Source organism: Musca autumnalis, unplaced genomic scaffold (genome assembly GCF_047663935.1).
Source record: "Musca autumnalis isolate F117 unplaced genomic scaffold, ASM4766393v1 scaffold_3, whole genome shotgun sequence".
Lineage (NCBI taxonomy): Eukaryota > Metazoa > Arthropoda > Insecta > Diptera > Muscidae > Musca > Musca autumnalis.
In genome coordinates, this window is record NW_027411866.1 from 240,481,974 (window position 1) to 240,503,925 (window position 21,952).

Consider the following 21,952-nt stretch of genomic DNA (forward strand, 5'->3'; position numbering starts at 1 on the left):
GTATGCACGAAGTGGACATGTGGCAGTGTCAGAAGTTCACCTGTTACCCAGCACAACTGAAGTTTCGGAAGATACGATCGCTTCTTACGACCCTCTTCTTTTTTCTGACTGAATACAAAAGCCGAGCTTCTGCAACACCAATCCCATGACGCCTAGCCAAGCCGACTACACCAAACAGAATCCAGCAAACCGGGTTGGTTGAACCCGACAACAACCAACCGAGTCGCTTCAACCCGACCACATCAAGCCGAGTCGCTTGAACACGACTACACTAAGCCGAGTATTATCAACACGATCATACAAAGCCGAGTAGTTTTAACCCGACTACACCAAACCAAATAGTATCAACCCTACCATAAGGAGCCGAGTATCATCGACTTTACAGCGTTATAGCTTTAAAAAGGACTGAAAAGGAACCAAAAGAGGCAATGACTGTATCCACATACTCCGGCACGGTTTTACTTGATTTCTGTCTCAAGTCCAAAACCCCACAAAAAAATCCCATCAAAGTTAGGTGCGACCGCAAGCATAGGGAGTAATGATGAGTCTGTGACAACTACTTCAAAAATTACAATTAGTGGTTGTGAAGACGATGAGGTGGTCCGAGGAACAGTCTCCAGTCGCGAAAAAGTTTACACTGTCACATCAGATACCTTCGCATATGTCATATGGCTCAGTGCATCTTTTTCGACAACTTGTACGTTTGCGAGCAAGGATAATGCGAAGCTCTGCTCAGTTCTCCCAGAAACCATGCTCACCTAACCCAAAGCTTTTTGACAAAACTGCGCCACGAATTGTCCCAAATGATCTTCGGCTAGAAATTGCTGCTGTAAGGTCATCTTAGGAACATTCTTATCTCGGCCGACCAGGCAGCACTATACAAGCGAGTCAAGGTAATTAGTTGCGAGAATAAGGAATCAGTAGATTTTCTTATTCAGGTAGTTAAGGGGCTTGGCTCGCTTTGGGAATGCAGAAAATCCGTAATTGTGACTGAGATACCATGTGGGATGATGACTTCAGTATGCGTTCTTTTGCATTCAATGGAGATGAGAAGAATACTGAAATAAGTCGATAAACGGATGTCGAGGGGATGCTAAACATCGGACTTGGAAGGTTATACTTCCCAATCCAAAAGCTTGGCTTTGTGCATCATTACAAAGCTGCTGCTCCTGAACTCTCGAAAAGCCTCTCGAAATCTATATCTAGCTTTTTGTATAAAAATAAAGTGAGCGGACTAAGCGGCAAGACCTTTACTGTATTTTCCGCCTCGAATGGGAACCAGTAGAGGTAATTTAATAACGGCACTGATGGAAGAAGGGTCGATCAGACCCTTCTTGATACACCTTCATATACCTCACGTATAACGTAGTCTTTGCAATTGTTGGTGTAAGAGACTTCCTCATCTCAGACGTGGTTACCTTTACTGATCTGGTAGTGACAATAGGGAATCAAAAGATTTTCCTCTGCCTTCAATGGAATCGGGAAGAATACTGAAATTAGTCATGAAACAGAAGTCGAGGGAATGTTAAACTTCGTGGTAAAGAGGTTATTCTTCCTAATCCAATAGAACGGAAGCAGTTTTGTGCAGATAAATCTACATCATTGCAAAGCTGATGCTCCTAAAACCCCTCTCGACATCGTCTTAGCCCAGGAACCTGTTTTGTATAAAACCAAGTTGAGCGGACTAAGCGACAAGACCAATACCGTGTTTTTCGCCTCGAGAGTCGCCAACACAACGCTACGGATGTAAGGAGGGCGGAGTCAAGGGTCCACTCCGAATATTTAGTGTCCTCTTTTGAAGATTATACGTATCTTCATAGAATGGGATGTCAATAGGTATATATCTTCTTTTTGATTCCAACATTTGGTAGAATTTATATTTGGGCTATATTTCTTTGTCTTCGGATCTGAACATTTTCTTTTGTTAAATTTAATTAATTACAATTTATTTTCCTTTCATAATAAGTACTAAATTATCGGTTTATTATATTAAACTAAATATCACATATCACGCTTTATATTTTCTAATACCACAACACTCAAACATCAGAGTTGCCAAGTTAGGAACTACACGCTTGTTTACCAGGACCAAAACACCCAGCATAAGCCATTAAATATGGCAAAGTACTCTGCTCATAGACACCACTGAAAAGATCTGACCAAGGACCCGAGGCAAAGACTGGTGCATCTTCGGCACTATGGGTTTCCGATTCCAAGGGTGCGGTAGAAGGAAATTGCAAATCAAAATCCAAATCGGAATCCTCAATTTGATTCGTGGGATCATAACGGACATTTAATTTGGTATTAAAGAACTCCTTGAAACTCGGACCATTGGCATAGCTGAGGGTTAGATAGGGCATTAGATCCTCACCCATGGCACCATAGCTAAAAATGTTGGCACCGCGTTTCTAAGAGAGGAGAGAGGGAGGAAATATTTAAATAAAAAATAAAATACCATAAAATAAAATAAAATAAAATAAAATAAAATAAAATAAAATAAAATAAAATAAAATAAAATAAAATAAAATAAAATAAAATAAAATAAAATAAAATAAAATAAAATAAAATAAAATAAAATAAAATAAAATAAAATAAAATAAAATAAAATACAATAAAATAAAATAAAATAAAATAAAATAAAATAAAATAAAATAAAATAAAATAAAATAAAATAAAATAAAATAAAATAAAATAAAATAAAATAAAATAAAATAAAATAAAATAAAATAAAATAAAATAAAATAAAATAAAATAAAATAAAATAAAATAAAATAAAATAAAATAAAATAAAATAAAATAAAATAAAATACAATAAAAAAAATAAAATAAAATAAAATAAAATAAACTAAAATAAAATAAAATAAAATAAAATAAAATAAAATAAAATAAAATAAAATAAAATAAAATAAAATAAAATAAAATAAAATAAAATAAAATAAAATAAAATAAAATAAAATAAAATAAAATAAAATAAAATAAAATAAAATAAAATAAAATAAAATAAAATAAAATAAAATAAAATAAAATAAAATAAAATAAAATAAAATAAAATAAAATAAAATAAAATAAAATAAAATAAAATAAAATAAAATAAAATAAAATTAAATTAAATTAAATTAAATAAAATAAAAAACAAAGCAAAGCAAAATAAAATAAAAAAGAAAAAAATTAAATTAAGACAAAATAAAATAAAATAATATATAATAAATAAAATAAAAAAGAAAAAAAAAATTAAATTAAGACAAAATAAAATAAAATAATATATAATAAATAAAATAACATAAAATAAAATAAAATAAAATAAAATAAAATAAAATAAAATAAAATAAAATAAAATAAAATAAAATAAAATAAAATAAAATAAAATAAAATAAAATAAAATAAAATAAAATAAAATAAAATAAAATAAAATAAAATAAAATAAAATAAAATAAAATAAAATAAAATAAAATAAAATAAAATAAAATAAAATAAAATAAAATAAAATAAAGAAGTGCTGGCTCTCTAAAACTTACTGCATAACCCGAAATGCTCATGGTATGGGAATGATCTGATGCCACCACAATCAAAGTATCCTGCTCACTGGTAATGCTCCTTGCCAAGGCCACAGCCTCACTTAGATGAGCCATTTCATCCAAAGCCAATTTGGCCTTATTGTTGTGGTGGGCGGTATCAATGCGTCCCGCCTCAATGAACAGGAAATAACCTTCATCCCCCTGCTTAAGGATGTCAATGGCCTTTTGTGTCATTTCTGTGAGTGTGGGCTGTTTATTTTTCTTTGAATCCATGGCCTTTAGATTATATTTCATGTGACCATCATTGAAGAGGCCCAGCAAACGTCCATTATTTCCAAGCTCCGCAGCCATTAACTCATCTCTTGTCTCAACGTAGACATTGTTGGTATTTTGCTTTTGAAACTCTTTTATTAGATTACGATCATCCCGCCGCTTGCCATCATCATAGTAATCATTGTCCAGGAATTGGGTCTTACCACCACCCATTATTACCCTGAAACGGCTACCCACCTCACCCTCCATTAACTGCAGGGCAATATCTTGTATACCGGAATTTTTGCCACAATCATTTTTCACTTTTTTATCATTTTCCCAATCACGATCTGCCGCATGGGCATAGAGGCCAGCCGGTGAGGCGTGTGTAACTCGAGTGGTGGTAATGAAACCCACTTGACGACCACTATCCAAGGCCCATTTGGCAATAGAGTCTACATGATGAGTGGAGTTCTTTGAGGCCTCACAATCACCGCGCCGAACATGACCGCTAACACCCACTGTACCATAATTTGCCTTTACGCCACACAGTAAAGCTGTTGCTGCTGCAGCAGAATCCGTTACCAAACGATCCACAGCATAGGTTTTCATTAGGCCAACATCGGGAAAACTTTCAAATGACAATTCCTGCTCTTCACCACCCAAGTATATGCGGGTTGCTGCCAAGGTTGCCAGAGACATGCCATCTCCCAAAAAGAAAATAATATTTTTTGCCTTTCCTCGGGGAGGGGTATTTGCTTTTGAGTCTCTATAAGCCACAAATCGTTTGCCTTTGTCTAGCCAATAATCGGAAAACACCTCTCCGGGTATTGAACGGCGTCGTATGCTGTGCTCCTCCTCCATATTGGGATGCATTAAAGCTTCTCGGCAATCTTCATCATCTTCCGCACAATGCATTGATGATCCGCTTCGCAGACATTGAAGTGCAATAAATAAAAGCAAAACTCTGCTGCTAACCTGCGACAAGTGCCTCAACAACATTTTGTTGAAAATACTCTGAGCTGACTAAACATCGTCCAGCCAAACTGGCTAGCTTTTATAAGTAAAAACAAATATTATTTGTTTTTTGTTTTTGTTGTTGACTTGCAATTTTGTTGCCGCTGTTATCAAGCAATCGTTTGAGAGGAGCATGAATTATGGTAGTCAATATCTCGTGGCTGCCGTAAAATGCTTCGTGTGTGTGTATGTGTGGGGGCATTTAATAAATTTATTGCTAGTTGTGATTGATTTTATTATTGGTAACAAACTCTCGTTTTCATTCTCCCGCTCTCTCTCTAGTAGCCATAGAATAACTTATGTCTCGCTCATAAATCTCCAAATGTCTCCCCATTTATCCAAAGGCCATAAATTTGGTGTTTGTCACAGACAACAAAGAAAAAATCTCCCACCACTCCATAATTTACTGTGGCTAACGAGCAGCTAAAGCAAGTGTGTGGCAATTGCCAATCGCTCGTAATCACCGAATTCAATATTTATTACTCACTTGCTATTTTGTAGTAGCGTGATATTCACGTGCATCAAACGTTTTACCCGTATGGCTGGGCAGTAAAAACAAAGTTTAGCAAAGTTTAATGTGTAAATATGTCGGTGTGTTTGTACATGATGGAATTTAATATTTGGGGTGACCATATTCGGTATTGTTATGAAATTGGCCAATGGCTGACATATTAGTTTGGGGGAGGCGTTTTTTGTTATACGTCAAAAACTAATGTAACAACATATTTACATAATAAAACAAATTAGAGAGAAAGGTGGGGAAAAGCATAACTATGAGGATCATTGTAAACAAAAATAAAAATATTTGACAACAATTAAATTTCAAACAGAAATATTTCCCACGAACTGAGCAATTGCGACAAGCGTATACTTTACGCATATCAAAGAGAGCAGGTTAATTAAATGTTTAGCTCTATTTTTCGACGACTATGGTTTTTACAAAGTGACTATGATTTTTGAGAGATGTTTTACATGGCTGAAATACTCAGAAAATGTAAACCAAAACGCCTCAGCGTAACGTTGACAATGTGACAAAATGTCATGCCACTGCACCACGGCTGACACAAATGACACAACGCTTTGCATTCTTAATATATTTGACAATCCTCCTCAACAATCGCGATAATTTACTGTATCTATTTTTCCCACGGTCTATGAAGAATAAAAAATCTAAGATAAATTTCATAAAATTTTTAAAAGTTTACGGTCCATTAAAAAAATCTTAAAAATCTATTATTTAAAATAAATATTCTAAACAAAATAAGTTGGAAACTGCATACATGTTCAGCGGAGTCAAAACGCCCAGCATAAGATCTAAAATATGGTAATGAATTTTGTTCATAGTCATCACTGAATCGATCCGACCAAGGATCCTAGGCATAGCGCTATTAGCAATGAGTCTTCGTTTTCAAGAGGGATGGCAGAAGGAAACTGTGAATTAAAATACAAGTCGGAGTCTTCAATAAAGTTTGTTCCATCATAAAGGACATTTAATTTGGAGATTCATTAAAAAGTAGAAAGTCCTCGAAACTTTAAAAATAAAAATTCAAATTTCATAATTTTTAAAGCTCTACAAACAATTGGCGATTTATTATAAACTAGCAAAATGCCCGCTACATCGTATGCGGAAAATAAATAATATACAAATAAACAATATTTAATATGGAGAAAACTGAAAATTTTGATGTACTAATGCCTATTTGAATTGATATTTAATTTCTTTCAAATACTGCTCGTACACGTTTTGTTCGAATTTCAAAAAACAAGACCTCTACACTTCAACAGCGGCCTACATTTTAAACTCCAGTTCATGTTTTATTAGAACGGTATGGTTTATTTAACCACATTTTCCAACCCAATTTTGGAATTTGTGATATAAAAATGTAGAATACCATTATTCAGATGATGTTACCCTATATAACAGATAGTTTTTGAGACATTTTATTTTAGGCCTTTTTTCAGGATGTAAAAACCTTCAGTACATTATTTAGAAACCGAATTCGTGTTAACCTGGAAACAATTGTACATTATTCAGTACAATTTTTAAAATCAAGGACCTTAGCTCAAATGTTACAGTTTTAGCTCTACTTGTTGGTTGCCAATAGTATTACATGTAGAAACCTTTCATGCATTTAAAGGCAAATTTAAATAAACATTCTGATCCAATCTCAACAGTGATCCTCACAACAAATTTCATTTATCGATTCACCCAAAACCAGAGCTTCAATATTTAGTATTATTTAATACCTTTAGTACACTTATTGTACGACCACCTCTACCAAATCAATAATATATCAGAATTTCACTTCTATTCCTTAGCCCAATACCAAATTTATTGCAATTTTGTACTTTTCACGCACTAATGATATAACTCCATCTTCATTGCTACACCCAACGTCAAATTTAATAGCATTTAATACATTTCGTATTTCTCAATAAATCATCCAGCCCTCAGCCTAATTTTAGAATTTGTATGCATATCAAAAAATCCGTATCTAAACACCAACACAATCCCACATACAAATATTCGAAATTCCACCTATGTATACACCTTCATGCAACACCAAACTGGTACCAAATTTAGTACTTATAGTATGTATAAGTTTCAAAAATTACTTCCTTTTATCCAAAACTATATCCCAACCGCGATTTAGTATTTTTCGTATACATTAGTACGAATTTTCAAAACTTCCTCTCTATCTCCACTCTAAACGTCAACTTCTATGCTAATACCGAATTTCACAATTTCAGCTCTACGCCTTTACACAATAACAATTTGGACCAAATTCTGTGCCACTTAGTAATTTTCGTACACTTATTGTACGTATATCCACAATCACATCCATATCTCAACCCTACACACCAACAGCGGCTATAATACCAAATTTCCGAATTCCACCTCTATTCATAATACCATTAATACTTTTGGTATCAAAGTACGAACTTCAATAACTATCTACAACACTAATTGCGAATTTCAGGATTCCACCTCTATCCGTCCACCCAAATCTAAATTGTACCAAATTTAGTAGCATTTAGTACTTTTCGTACCCATAAGTACGAATTTCCAAAACTTCCTCAATCCCACACTCCAACAGTAACCTTAACTCGAAATTTCAGGATTCTAGCTCTATTCGTTCACCCAAATTCAAATTGTACCAAATTTAGTACCATTTAGTACTTTCCGTACCCATAAATACGAATTTCCAAAACTACCTCAATGCTACACTCCATAAGTAATCTTAATTATGAATTTCTATCTGTTCACCCAAATCCAAAATGTACCAAACTTAGTACCATTAGTACTTTCCGTACCCATAAGTACGAATTTCCAAGACTAAGTCAATCTAACAGTCCAACAGTAATCTTAATTCAAAATTTCGGGATCCCAGCTCTATTCGTTCCGCCATAAGTACGAATTTTCAAAACTTCCTCAATCCTACACTACATCTGTAATCTAATTCCAAATTTCTGCACTCCAGCTCTATCCGTTCACCCAAATCCAAATTGCGTACCATTTAGTACTTTTCGTACCCCCTAAGTACGAATTTCCAAAACTTGCTCAATCCTACACCCCAATAGTAATCTTAAATCAAAACTTCAGGATTCCAGCACCATCCGTTCAACTAAATTTAAATTGTACCAAATTTAGTACCATTTAGTACTTTCCGTGCCCATAAGTACGAATTTCCAAGACTAACTCAATTCTACACTTCAAAAGTAATTAAATACCAAATTTCAGGATTCCAGCTCTATCCGTTCACCCAAATCCAAATTGTACGAAATTTAGTACCATTTAGTACTTCTCGTACACATAAGTACGAATTTCCAAAATCATTTCCTTATATCAACGCCACTTCCAAACCTTGATTCCCATATCAAATATGAAGATTGTAGCTATATCCGCTCAAAATATTTCCAAAATTTCCAAAAACCCTTTGGTACATCTTTCTAACTCTCCATAAGTTACCCTCATTCAAAATTTCAGAATTCTAGCTCTTCCCGTTTGCCTAATACAAAGGGTACCATATTTAGTACCTTTTAGTACTTTTCGTACCCTTCTAGGTCGAATTTCCAAAAACCCAGCCTTATCTCAACCCTACACTCCGACAGCAACCCACAGTCAAAATTTCAGCTTTCTAGCTTCAGCGGTTTCGTCTGGGCGATGATATGTCAGTCACTCACTCACTCACTCACCAAGCTCTTTTATATATATATAGATTATCACAAAAAACACACGCGATCCATTCACAAATTAAAAAAAACATAATTTAAAAATCTTAAATATTTAACATTCTTTAAAAATATAAACAATCGTCAATGCTGAACCATTCATTAAAAGAATTACAAAATTAAAGACAGTTTTAAAGATTAAAAAAATCGAAACCATTTAAGAAAAAAATTTTACTTCAAACAAATTCTTAAAAATATTCAAAATCATTTCAAAAATATTCCTAACAAATTTAAAAAATTCCACCAATATTTAAAAATATTTGAAAAAATCCCCATAATATCAAAAATTTTTTATTTTTTCAATAATTAATAAATTTCGTTAAAAATTCAAACAACAAATTTTAAAAACCAAAGACCATTAAATTCTTCAATACACGATTTATTATAATTTTAAAGTTAAAAAACAAATATTTAAAAATATTTTAAATCATTTTATAAATAATTTTAGCAAATCTAAAAAATTCCACCAACATTTAAAAATATTTAAAAAAAATCCCCGAAATGTTAAAAAGTCTTTGACCCATAAAAAATATTAATTTTTTCAATAATTAATAAAATCCGTTGAAAATTAAAAAAAAAATTAAAAACCAAAGACAATTAAATTCATCAATTCACGATTTATTATCATTTATACTAAAAACACTTCTTAAAAGATTAATGATTCATTCGAAAGTTAAAAAAATCGCTAAATTACTTAAAATTTCCTAAAAAAATTCAATTCCGAACAAATTTAAAAAATTGTATAAAATTAAAAGAAATAAAAAATTAAGGCCAATTTTAAAAATATTCTTAAAAAAATCGAAACCTTTTTTCGAAATTTTTTAATGCATTAATTTTTTTTTAAACCTATTAAAAAATTAAAAAATTAAAAATATTTTTTAAAAAATCCAAAATCCAAAAAAAAAAATATTTTTAAAATATCCGCTATGCATTATTTTATTATTTTAAAAATTATAAAAACCACGTGTACTATAATAATTTTTAAAAAAATCCACGATTAAATGAAAGTATGTATTTTTAAAAAATCCTCGACGGAACATATTTTTTTTAATTCACGATTTACTAAAAATGTTTTTAAAAATCCAGGATGTATTAAAATATTTTTTATATGAAAAAAATACATGAATGAAAAATTCCATGAGGCACTAAAATTATGTTTAAAAAATCCGCGATGCATTCATTAAACATATTTTGAAAAATCTACGATGCATTAAGCATATTAAAAAAAAAACTACGATTTAATATAAATATTTTTACAAAATCCGCGATGCATGCAAAATATTTTGAGAAATCCACGATGTACAAAACACATTTAAATAATCACGACGTATTACAAATATTAAAAAAATCGACGATTCATTACAAATATTATTAAAAAATATCACGACTTAATAAAAATATTTTTACAAAATCTAATTTTTAATAATGGAATTTTTAAAATATCGACGATTTAATAATTTTTTTTAAAAGTCCATGATTTAACAATTTTTTTTTAAAAAATCCATGATTTAATATTTCTTTTTTTTAAATCCACGATTAAATAAAAATATTTAAAAAAAATCCACGATATAATACAAATATTTTTAAAAAATCCACGATTAAATAAAAATATTTAAAAAAATCCACGAAATAATAAAATTATTTTTAAAAAATCCACGATTAAATAAAAATATTTTTACAAAATCCACGATTTAGTAAACATTTTTTTAAAAAAATCCACAATTAAAGAAAAATATTTTTAAAAAATCCACGATTTAATTAAAATATTTTTAAAAAAATTCACGATTTAATAAAAAATTAAAAAAAAATACGATTTAATAAAAATATGTTTTTAAAAATATTTAAATATAGACTAGATGCACAACAACATTAAAAAAAATTAACGGATTCTGATACTTGACAATTTTACCTTTGAATTAAATGGATTTTTGGACTTTCCAATTGGCTTTACGAGAAATTAGTATTTGTTCTCCAGAAATGTTCAAAACTTGCTATGTTTGAAAAATCCAGTAGGTTCTTCCCATAAATTCTATCTCTCTAAAATGTATAAATAAACACTTGAAATTCTCAAAAAAATACTTATTTTTCACTGCCAATGATTTTACAAAATTTATTTTTAAAATCAAACCTTGCACTTGATAAGATTTAAATTTATAAACCAATAATATTTTAAAAAAAACACAAAGCCACACAACAACAAAATAAAAATCAATAATAATTTATGAAGAGTTTAGCGGCTTCTAGTGTAAATCTCAAATCTAATGACAATTCGACAATTCGAGTGAGTTGCAAAGGCAACGTACCGGTAGGTAACATTGTTTATAAAACAGCTACAAATAATGGTAATTGAAATCAGTCAACAATTAACGTTCAAATCCAACAGTTGGTGTTGGTGACGAAAGCAACTGCAAAAGGTGGAGGTTGCGTTGTCGCTTATTTTGTGTGTACGACGCAGAAAGCAAGAAACTGGTTTTTCGAAAATACCAAACAAAACGCAAGACCGGGGGCAAAAAATGCATTTGTTTACGTTTTTGACAGTCGGAATTGCTGTGGCTCTGGCCAGCAGAATTGGTAAGTCGGTGATTTGCATGCTGTTTTTGTTTTGATTTCAATTGCTATTCTTTTCTCAGATGAAATCCATCCACATTTCGCACAACTGAATTTTAAAGACACACAAAGCATCAGAAATCTCAACGAATTGGAACCCGGATATTGGCAAAACAATGCCCATGAATATTTGTCCAAAAAGCTGCAGCAACAAACTAACTTGAATCTGAATAAAGCTAAAAATGTCATACTCTTCCTGGGTGATGGTATGTCAGTGCATACCCTAACAGCGGTGCGTTCGTATATGGGTGATGCTTCCAAGCAATTGGCATTTGAAAAGTTTCCCTATGTTGGCCTCTCCAAAACCTTTTGTATCGACAAACAAGTACCCGACTCAGCTTCTACTGCAACGGCGTATCTGAGCGGTGTTAAGGGTAACTATGGTACCATTGGAGTTAATGGTCAAGTTCCAAGATTTGATTGTGACTTGGGGCAAGACGAATCACTGCATACCGAAAGCATTGCCAAGTGGGCCCAAGATGCAGGCAAAATGACTGGCCTGGTAACAACGGCACGAGTGACACATGCCTCACCGGCAGGGATGTATGCCCACACAGCCAATCGTGAATGGGAACATGATGGCAAAATCAAGGCCAATGGATGTGACCCAGTGGCCAATGTTGATATTGCCCGCCAATTAGTGGAATGGGATGTTGGCTCAAAGCTCAATGTCATTATGGGAGGTGGTCGTAGAAATTTCCTTAACGAAACCATTCTAGACGAGACAGGTGTATCTGGTAATCGCACAGATGGCCGTAACCTTATTGAAGAATGGTTAAAACTGAAAGAAGCTGAGCACAAGAAAGCCTCCTATGTTTGGAATAAAATGGAAATGGAACATTTGAATGTGCAAGATATTGATTATGTTTTGGGTTTATTTGCCGCCTCTCATTGCCCTTATCATGGTGATTTGGAACGTGAGGGTCTGAAGGATGATATACCATCGCTGAGTGAAATGACTGATACCGCTATACGTCTATTGCAAAAGTCCAATGAGGGATATTTCCTGTTTGTGGAAGGTGCCAAAATTGATATGGCTCATCATGATACCAGGGCTAGGAGGAGTATGGAAGAGACAGAGGAGTTTAATAGAGCTGTGGAGGTAGCGCTGAATTTGACTTCAAGTGAGGATACGCTGATTGTGGTCACTTCGGATCATTCACACACCATGACAATAAATGGTTATCCGGTAAGTACAATAATTTTCAAGGATAATTTTCGTCAAAGTAATTTTTAACAAACCATTTCCACCAGCGTGAAGTTTTAAGATAATTTAGGACTAAAATGGATTTTTTTAAAGAATATTTTTTTCACCAACGTGGATTTTTTAAAGAATATTTTTTCACCAACGTGGATTTTTTAAAGAATATTTTTTCACCAACGTGGATTTTTTAAAGAATATTTTTTCACCAACGTGGATTTTTTAAAGAATATTTTTTACCAACGCGGATTTTTTAAAGAATATTTTTTCACCAACGTGGATTTTTAAAGAATATTTTTTCACCAACGTGGATTTTTTAAAGAATGTTTTTTCACCAACGTGGAGTTTTTAAAGAATATTTTTCAACAACGTGGATTTTTTAAAGAATATTTTTTCACCAACGTGGATTTTTTAAAGAATATTTTTTCACCAACGTGGATTTTTTAAAGAATATTTTTTCACCAACGTGGATTTTTTAGGGAATATTTTTTCACCAACGTGGATTTATGAAGAATATTTTTCACCAACGTGGATTTTTAAATAATATTTTTCACCAACGTGAATTTTTTAAAGAATATTTTTTCACCAAGGTGGATTTTTTAAAGAATATTTTTTCACCAAGGTGGATTTTTTAAAGAATATTTTTTCACCAACGTGAAAAATATTTTTTACCAACGTGGATTTTTTAAAGAATATTTTTTCACCAACGTGGATTTTTTAAAGAATATTTTTTCACCAACGTGGATTTTTTAAAGAATATTTTTTAACCAACCTGGATTTTTTAAAAAAATATTTTCACCAAGTGGATTTTTAAGGAATATTTTTTCAGCAACGTGGAGTTTTTAAAGAATACTTTTCAACAACGTGGATTTTTTAAAAAATATATTTATATATATATAATATATATTTTAAATAATATTTTTCACCAACGTGAATTTTTTAAAGAATATTTTTTCACCAAGGTGGATTTTTTAAAGAATATTTTTTCACCAAGGTGGATTTTTTAAAGAATATTTTTTCACCAACGTGAAAAATATTTTTTACCAACGTGGATTTTTTAAAGAATATTTTTTCACCAACGTGGATTTTTTAAAGAATATTTTTTCACCAACGTGGATTTTTTAAAGAATATTTTTTAACCAACCTGGATTTTTTAAAAAAATATTTTCACCAAGTGGATTTTTAAGGAATATTTTTTCAGCAACGTGGAGTTTTTAAAGAATACTTTTCAACAACGTGGATTTTTTAAAAAATATATTTTCAACAACGTGGATTTTTTAAAAAATATATTTTCAACAACGTGGATTTTTTAAAAAATATATCTTCAACGACGTGGATTTTTTAAAAAATATATTTTCAACAACGTGGATTTTTTAAAAAAATATATTTTCAACAACGTGGATTTTTTAAAAAATATTTTAGAACAACCTGGATTTTTTAAAAAATATATTTTCAACAACGTGAATTTTTTAAAAAATATATTTTCAACAACGTGGATTTTTTAAAAAATATATTTTCAACAACGTGGATTTTTTAAAAAATATATTTTCAACAACGTGGATTTTTTAAAAAATATATTTTCAACAACGTGGATTTTTTAAAAAATATATTTTCAACAACGTGGATTTTTTAAAAAATATATTTTCAACAACGTGGATTTTTTAAAAAATATATTTTCAACAACGTGGATTTTTTAAAAAATATATTTTCAACAACGTGGATTTTTTAAAAAATATATTTTCAACAACGTGGATTTTTTAAAAAATATATTTTCAACAACGTGGATTTTTTAAAAAATATATTTTCAACAACGTGGATTTTTTAAAAAATATATTTTCAACAACGTGGATTTTTTAAAAAATATATTTTCAACAACGTGGATTTTTTAAAAAATATATTTTCAACAACGTGGATTTTTTAAAAAATATATTTTCAACAACGTGGATTTTTTAAAAAATATATTTTCAACAACGTGGATTTTTTAAAAAATATATTTTCAACAACGTGGATTTTTTAAAAAATATATTTTCAACAACGTGGATTTTTTAAAAAATATATTTTCAACAACGTGGATTTTTTAAAAAATATATTTTCAACAACTTGGATTTTTTAAAAAATATATTTTCAACAACGTGGATTTTTTAAAAAATATATTTTCAACAACGTGGATTTTTTAAAAAATATATTTTCAACAACTTGGATTTTTTAAAAAATATATTTTCAACAACGTGGATTTTTTAAAAAATATATTTTCAACAACGTGGATTTTTTAAAAAATATATTTTCAACAACGTGGATTTTTTAAAAAATATATTTTCAACAACGTGGATTTTTTAAAAAATATATTTTCAACAACGTGGATTTTTTAAAAAATATATTTTCAACGACGTGGATTTTTTAAAAAATATATTTTCAACAACGTGGATTTTTTAAAAAATATATTTTCAACAACGTGGATTTTTTAAAAAATATATTTTCAACAACGTGGATTTTTTAAAAAATATATTTTCAACAACGTGGATTTTTTAAAAAATATATTTTCAACAACGTGGATTTTTTAAAAAATATATTTTCAACAACGTGGATTTTTTAAAAAATATATTTTCAACAACGTGGATTTTTTAAAAAATATATTTTCAACAACTTGGATTTTTTAAAAAATATATTTTCAACAACGTGGATTTTTAAAAAAATATATTTTCAACAACGTGGATTTTTTAAAAAATACATTTTCAACAACGTGGATTTTTTAAAAAATATATTTTCAACAACGTGGATTTTTTAAAAAATATATTTTCAACAACGTGGATTTTTTAAAAAATATATTTTCAACAACTTGGATTTTTTAAAAAATATATTTTCAACAACGTGGATTTTTTTAAAAAATATATTTTCAACAACGTGGATTTTTTAAAAAATATATTTTCAACAACGTGGATTTTTTAAAAAATATATTTTCAACAACGTGGATTTTTTAAAAAATATATTTTCAACAACGTGGATTTTTTAAAAAATATATTTTCAACGACGTGGATTTTTTAAAAAATATATTTTCAACAACGTGGATTTTTTAAAAAATATATTTTCAACAACGTGGATTTTTTAAAAAATATATTTTCAACAACGTGGATTTTTTAAAAAATATATTTTCAGCAACGTGGATTTTTTAAAAAATATATTTTCAGCAACGTGGATTTTTTAAAAAATATATTTTCAACGACGTGGATTTTTTAAAAAATATATTTTCAACAACGTGGATTTTTTAAAAAATATATTTTCAACAACGTGGATTTTTTAAAAAATATATTTTCAACAACTTGGATTTTTTAAAGAATATTTTTTCACCAACGTGGATTTCTTAAAGAATATTTTTTCACCAACGCGGATTTTTTAAAGAATATTTTTTCACCAACGTGAATTTTTAAAGAATATTTTTTCACCAACGCGGATTTTTTAAAGAATATTTTTTCACCAACGTGAATTTTTAAAGAATATTTTTTCACCAACGTGAATTTTTAAAGAATATTTTTTCACCAACGTGGATTTTTAAAGAATATTTTTTCACCAACGTGGATTTTTTAAAGAATATTTTTTCACCAACGTGGATTTTTTTAAGAATATTTTTTCACCAACGTGGATTTTTTAAAGAATATTTTTTCACCAACGTGGATTTTTTAAAGAATATTTTTTCACCAACCTGTATTATTTAAAGAATATTTTTTCACCAACCTGGATTTTTTTAAATAATATTTTTTTACCAACGTGGATTTTTTAAAGAAAATTTTTTAACCAACGTGGATTTTTTAAAGAATAATTTTTAACCATCTTGGATTTTTTAAAGATAATTTTCACCAACAGGGACTTTTTAAAGAATATTTTTCACCAACGTGGATTTTTGAAAGAATAATTTTTAACCATCTTGGATTTTTTAAAGATAATTTTCACCAACAGGGACTTTTTAAAGAATATTTTTCACCAACGTGGATTTTTGAAAGAATATTTTTTCACCAACGTGAATTTTTAGAAACATTTACTTTAAACAACGTGGATTTTTTAAAGAGTAGTTTTTAACCAACGTGGATTTTTTAAAGAATATTTTTTAACCAACGTGGATTTTTTAAAGAATATTTGTTAACCAACGTGGATTTTTTAAAGAATATTTTTTAACCAACGTGGATTTTTTAAAGAATATTTTTTAACCAACGTGGATTATTTAAAGAATATTTTTTAACCAAATTGGATTTTTTAAAGAATATTTTTTAACCAACGTGGATTTTTTAAAGAATATGTTTTAACCAACGTGGATTTTTTAAAGAATATTTTTTCACTAACGTGGATTTTTTAAAGAATATTTTTTCACTAACGTGGATTTTTTAAAGAATATTTTTTCACCAACGTGGATTATTTAAAGAATATTTTTTAACCAAATTGGATTTTTTAAAGAATATTTTTTTCACCAACGTGGTCTTTTTAAAGAATATTTTTTCACCAACGTGGATTTTTGAAAGAATATTTTTTCACCAAAGTGAATTTTTAGAAAAATTTATGTTAAACAGCGTGGATTTTTTAAAGAATATTTTTTTCACCAACGTGGTCTTTTTAAAGAATATTTTTTCACCAACGTGGATTTTGGAAAGAATATTTTTTCACCAAAGTGAATTTTTAGAAAAATATATTTTCAACAACGTGGATTTTTAGAAAAATGTATTTTTACCAACGTGGATTTTTAGAAAAATGTATTTTCACCAACCTTGATTTTTAGAAAAATGTGGATTTTTTAAGAATATTTTTCACCAACGTGGATTTTTTATAGAAAATCAAAGAATATTTTTTCAAGAACGTCGATTTTTAAAGAATATTTTTCACATACATGGAGTTTTTAAAGAATATTTTTTTCACCAACGTGGATTTTTAGAAAAATATATTTTCACCAAAGTGGATTTCTAATGAATATATTTTCACCATCGTGGATTTCTAACAAACATATTTTCCCAACGTGGATTTTTTAAGAATATCTTTAACCAACGTAGATTTTTTAAGAATATTTTTTCACCAACGTGAATTTTTTTATAGAATATTTTTCACCGACGTGGATTTTTAAAGAATATTTTTCCCCAACGTGGATGTTTTATAGAAAATATTTTTCAAGATCGTCGATTTTTAAAGAATATTTTTCACCAACTTGGATTTTTAGAAAAATATATTTTCACCAACATGGATTTATAGAAAAATGTATTTTCACCAACGTGGATTTTTAGATAAATATATTTTCACCAACATGGATTTTTAGAAAAATATATTTTCACAGACCTGGGCTTTTAATAAAAATATATCTTCACTAACGTCGATTTTTAGAAAAAATATTTTCACCAACGTGGATTTTTAGAAAAAATATTTTCACCAACGTGGATTTCTAGATAAATATATTATCACCAACGTAAATTTTGAAAGATTATATTTTCACCAACGTGAATTTTGAAACATTTTATTTCCACCAACGTCAATTTTGAAACATTATATTTTCACCAACGTGGATTTTTAAAGATTTTTCTGATTTATTTCCTTAGTTAACATTTTTTATATGTACAATTTTAATTAAATTAAACCTTTTAAGGATATTTATTTAATAAAAATAAACTTATTTTTTCTCTTTATTTCAGTCCCGCAACGCCGATATCTTAGGCCTCAATGAAGATTTAGCCGATGATGGTTTACCCTATACCATTTTGTCATATGCCAATGGACCGGGTTATGAGAAAACCTTCTCTGAGAAAAAAGGACGCAAAGATTTGAGTGATAAAGATTTTACCGATCCAAAGCGGAAGTATATGGCCACAGTTCCACTGGAATCTGAGACACATGGTGCCGATGATGTTGCCATTTTCGCCAAAGGTCCAATGGCCCACTACTTTAGTGGGAATTACTTGCAAACGCATATACCTATGCTAATGGCCAGGGCAGCACAAATTGGACCCTTTGCGAGATAACAAGAGGAGTTGAATGTGTAGTGAATCCAATAGCAATTATGTGATATATTTTTTGTAGTAAAATAAACTTGTAGTACCTATATTTATCTAATCCAATATAAAAGAAAATATTTGAATTTACATATTTGATATATTTTTTCACCATAACATCCTCGGGCACAGTACAAAGTGCAAACGAAGGCATATGGCAAAAAAAAAATCGAAATCCTGGGATTTAAATTTATTCATAACAAAAAAGGTGCTCAGTTGTGTTTTTGTGTATTGTACCTGCTAACTAAGTAACTAACTAAGAATGGTCTATGACTACTAAAGACGTGGTAAAAAGCAAAATGACATAACACAATATAATAACACAATATAATTTTCTATTTATTTTTATATAAGTGTTTTTAAACGTTTTCTGTTGAATTCGCATTTAAATGAGTCACATTTTTTCTTGAGGCCCTGTCGTCAAAAATTGGAAGGAGTTCTTTGCTTCAATACAAAAAACTCAGAGAACGGATGAGGTCAAGTGGCATTGACCGAAACTATAGTCTCCTCTGCCTTCCCTGAAGGTATTTCAATTTAACTATATCAAACGTTAAAAAACTTGTGGTTTTTAAATTTTAAAAACAACTAAACTGAGATTAAGCTGCATTACCATACAACAATAAAATGCAATTTTTATTTTATAACATTCTTAGCTCACTTGGCTTTTGAGCCCGCCGAGAAACATACATATAAATTGACATGCAAAATAGGATTTGTGCAAACAACAAAATTCTTTGTTCCCACAGAGAGAGAGAGAGATTGGCTAGGAATGGACTCAATCAAAAAAAGCACAGAACTGGAAAGCTGAGAAAACAGGGATATAAGGGCAAAATGAATGAACGGAAGAATACAGGTGAATCAATTGTTCTGTGATTCCATTGAAGAACAAAACAAAAAAAAAAATAAATAACAAGTCAAAATTCCAAAGCCTAGTGTATGTTTTACCATCCTACAACAAGTCGTCACCCAGTTTTAAATTTCAAGAGTTTTTTGGGGATTTCTGAGTAAAATCGGATACCTTTGTGTTTTTCGATTTCCTTTATTTTTTGCTGTGTGTGCTGCTCATCAACAAAACATTTCAGTACGTTTTCAATTTTTTATACTAACGGGTCAAGAGATATCGCGCGGTGAAAGGTGGAATTCTGTTAAAACTATATGACAAGAAATACTCGTAACTTCTTTCAATTTTTTATTTTTTTGAATTTTTTTATCAGCTATCTAATAAAAAAAGAAAAATTTTGTTGGGCAGTGGGCTTAGACTCAATTTTCGCGATTTAATATTTAAAATCAATTTTTAAACTTACAGAACATTTGTTCCAAAGACCGAACTAAGAAATGATCTCCAATTCTCTCTGTTTTTCGCTTCGCTTTTTGGAATACCGCGCCTTTCGATTTCTTCATCCACTTGTATGCTCCATCGAAGCTTAGGCCTCACGATTCCGCGTGCACCGCCATGTGGCATGTACTCATACGCCTTTTTAGCTGGTTCATCATCGTTCATTCTTATGATATGGCCCAGCCAACGCAATCGTTGCATCTCGATACGTTTAACTATAAGCATGTCTTTGTATAGCTTATATAGCTCGAGGTTCATACGACGTCGATATTCACCGTCAATCGGCCCGTAGATCTTTCGAAGAATATTCCTCTCAAACACACCAAGCACTGCCTTATCTGTTTGTGCAAGTACCCATGCTTCGGAGCCATACATTAGCACAGGTAGTATCAGTGTTTTGTATAGTATTATTTTTGTTTGACGAGATGTGGCTTTGTTTTTAAATTTATTTTTTAAACTATAGTAGCATCTGTTGGCCAATACAATTCTTCTTATTTCACAACTTATGTTGTTTGTTGTGTTTATGGCAGTCCCGAGGTAGACGAAGTCTTTAACTACCTCAAAATTATAGGTACCAACTTCCACAGTTGGTCCGAGCTCTATGGACGCTTTGCGCGTCGACACCATCAATTTGGTCTTTTCGCCGTTTACCGTCAGACCCACTTTCACAGATTTTCCTTCGACCTTCCTAAAGGTATTAGTTACTTCCTTTACTTATGATCCTATGATGTCTATGTCATCAGCATAAGCAAGTAACATGTGACTATTGGTGTAAATTGTGTCATTTCTTTTGACATTTGCATCTCGTATTACCTTTTCCAGCAAAATGTTGAATAGGTCACATGAAAGGCTGTCTTCTTGTCTGAAACCTCTTTTGGTACTGAACTGACCTAGTGTCAGTTAAAGTCATCTTACAAAGCCGGATGAACTTTGCGGGGATACCCAATTCAGACATTGCATGGAATAGCTTTGATCGGAGGGGACTGTCGAAAGCTGCTTTATAATCGACAAAAAGGTGATATGTGTCGATCTACATCTCTTGGGTCCTCTCAAGGATTTGCCGCAGGGTAAATATCTGGTCAATGGTGGACTTGCCAGGTCTAAAGCCACATTGGTATGGTCCAATTATTTCGTTGACCATTGGCTTTAGTCGTTCGCACAATATCCCTGACACTATCTTATAGGCAATAGGGAGAAGACTTATGCCCCTATAGTTGGACCATACGGTCTTATCTCCTTTCTTGTGGACAGGACACAGGATGCTCAAGTTCCAATCGTCGGGTACGAGTTCTTCCTGCCAGATGGTGCTAACTAGCTGATGCATACACCGTATCAGCGCGTCGCCTCCGGTTTTAAACCGCTCGGCTGGTAAGTCATCGGCTCCTGCTGTTTTATTATTCTTCAGGCCGTTGATTGCTGTTTTTACCTCATCTTGGCCGGGTGGTATACATTCTATATCATCTTCTGGGATTGGATCTGTGGTATCATCGTCTTCGCTACTGTTGGATACCAGCAGATTGGAAAAATGTTCCTTCTATATCCTGAGCACGCTATCTGTATCTGTTACCAGATTACCTTGCTGGTCTCTACAGGAGGATGTGCCTATACCAAAGCCATCTGTTTGATGTTTCACTCTTTGGTAGAATTTTCGGACTTCATTCTGACTCCTGTACATCTCGATTTTTTCATACTCCCGCTTTTCCATTTCTCTCTTTTTCTTGCGGAAAAGACGTTTCTCCCTTCTCCTTTTCTCCCGATATCACTCTCGTGCGCT

The 21,952-nt window shown here is 30.7% G+C and overlaps 3 protein-coding genes across 12 annotated transcripts in view; 1 reads left to right on the forward strand and 2 right to left on the reverse strand.

The window, feature by feature from the left end:
• dnc (phosphodiesterase dunce) overlaps window positions 1-21,952 on the reverse strand; it is a 1,334,769-nt gene that overhangs the window by 495,923 nt on the left and 816,894 nt on the right. The window lies entirely within an intron of this gene.
• LOC141397277 (membrane-bound alkaline phosphatase-like) lies at window positions 1,915-4,807 on the reverse strand. Its single transcript, XM_073973384.1, has 2 exons — window positions 3,516-4,807; window positions 1,915-2,408 (listed from the first exon to the last, which is right to left on the reverse strand). Exons 1-2 carry the CDS (start codon window positions 4,767-4,769, stop codon window positions 2,061-2,063), a joined length of 1,602 nt encoding a protein of 533 aa, XP_073829485.1. The 5' UTR covers window positions 4,770-4,807; the 3' UTR covers window positions 1,915-2,060.
• LOC141397278 (membrane-bound alkaline phosphatase-like) lies at window positions 11,366-18,932 on the forward strand. Its single transcript, XM_073973385.1, has 3 exons — window positions 11,366-11,588; window positions 11,648-12,813; window positions 18,486-18,932. Exons 1-3 carry the CDS (start codon window positions 11,531-11,533, stop codon window positions 18,810-18,812), a joined length of 1,551 nt encoding a protein of 516 aa, XP_073829486.1. The 5' UTR covers window positions 11,366-11,530; the 3' UTR covers window positions 18,813-18,932.

Bases quoted from the DNA above. Each gene is read 5' to 3' on its own strand.
- LOC141397277 (XM_073973384.1), bottom strand. From the start codon at position 4,769: ATGTTGTTGAGGCACTTGTCGCAGGTTAGCAGCAGAGTTTTGCTTTTA. The intron at 2,409-3,515 runs GTAAGTTTTAGA...CTCCTCTCTTAG, and splicing joins TGAGCATTTCGGGTTATGCA to AAACGCGGTGCCAACATTTT.
- LOC141397278 (XM_073973385.1), top strand. From the start codon at position 11,531: ATGCATTTGTTTACGTTTTTGACAGTCGGAATTGCTGTGGCTCTGGCC. The intron at 11,589-11,647 runs GTAAGTCGGTGA...TTCTTTTCTCAG, and splicing joins GGCTCTGGCCAGCAGAATTG to ATGAAATCCATCCACATTTC. The intron at 12,814-18,485 runs GTAAGTACAATA...TCTTTATTTCAG, and splicing joins TGACAATAAATGGTTATCCG to TCCCGCAACGCCGATATCTT.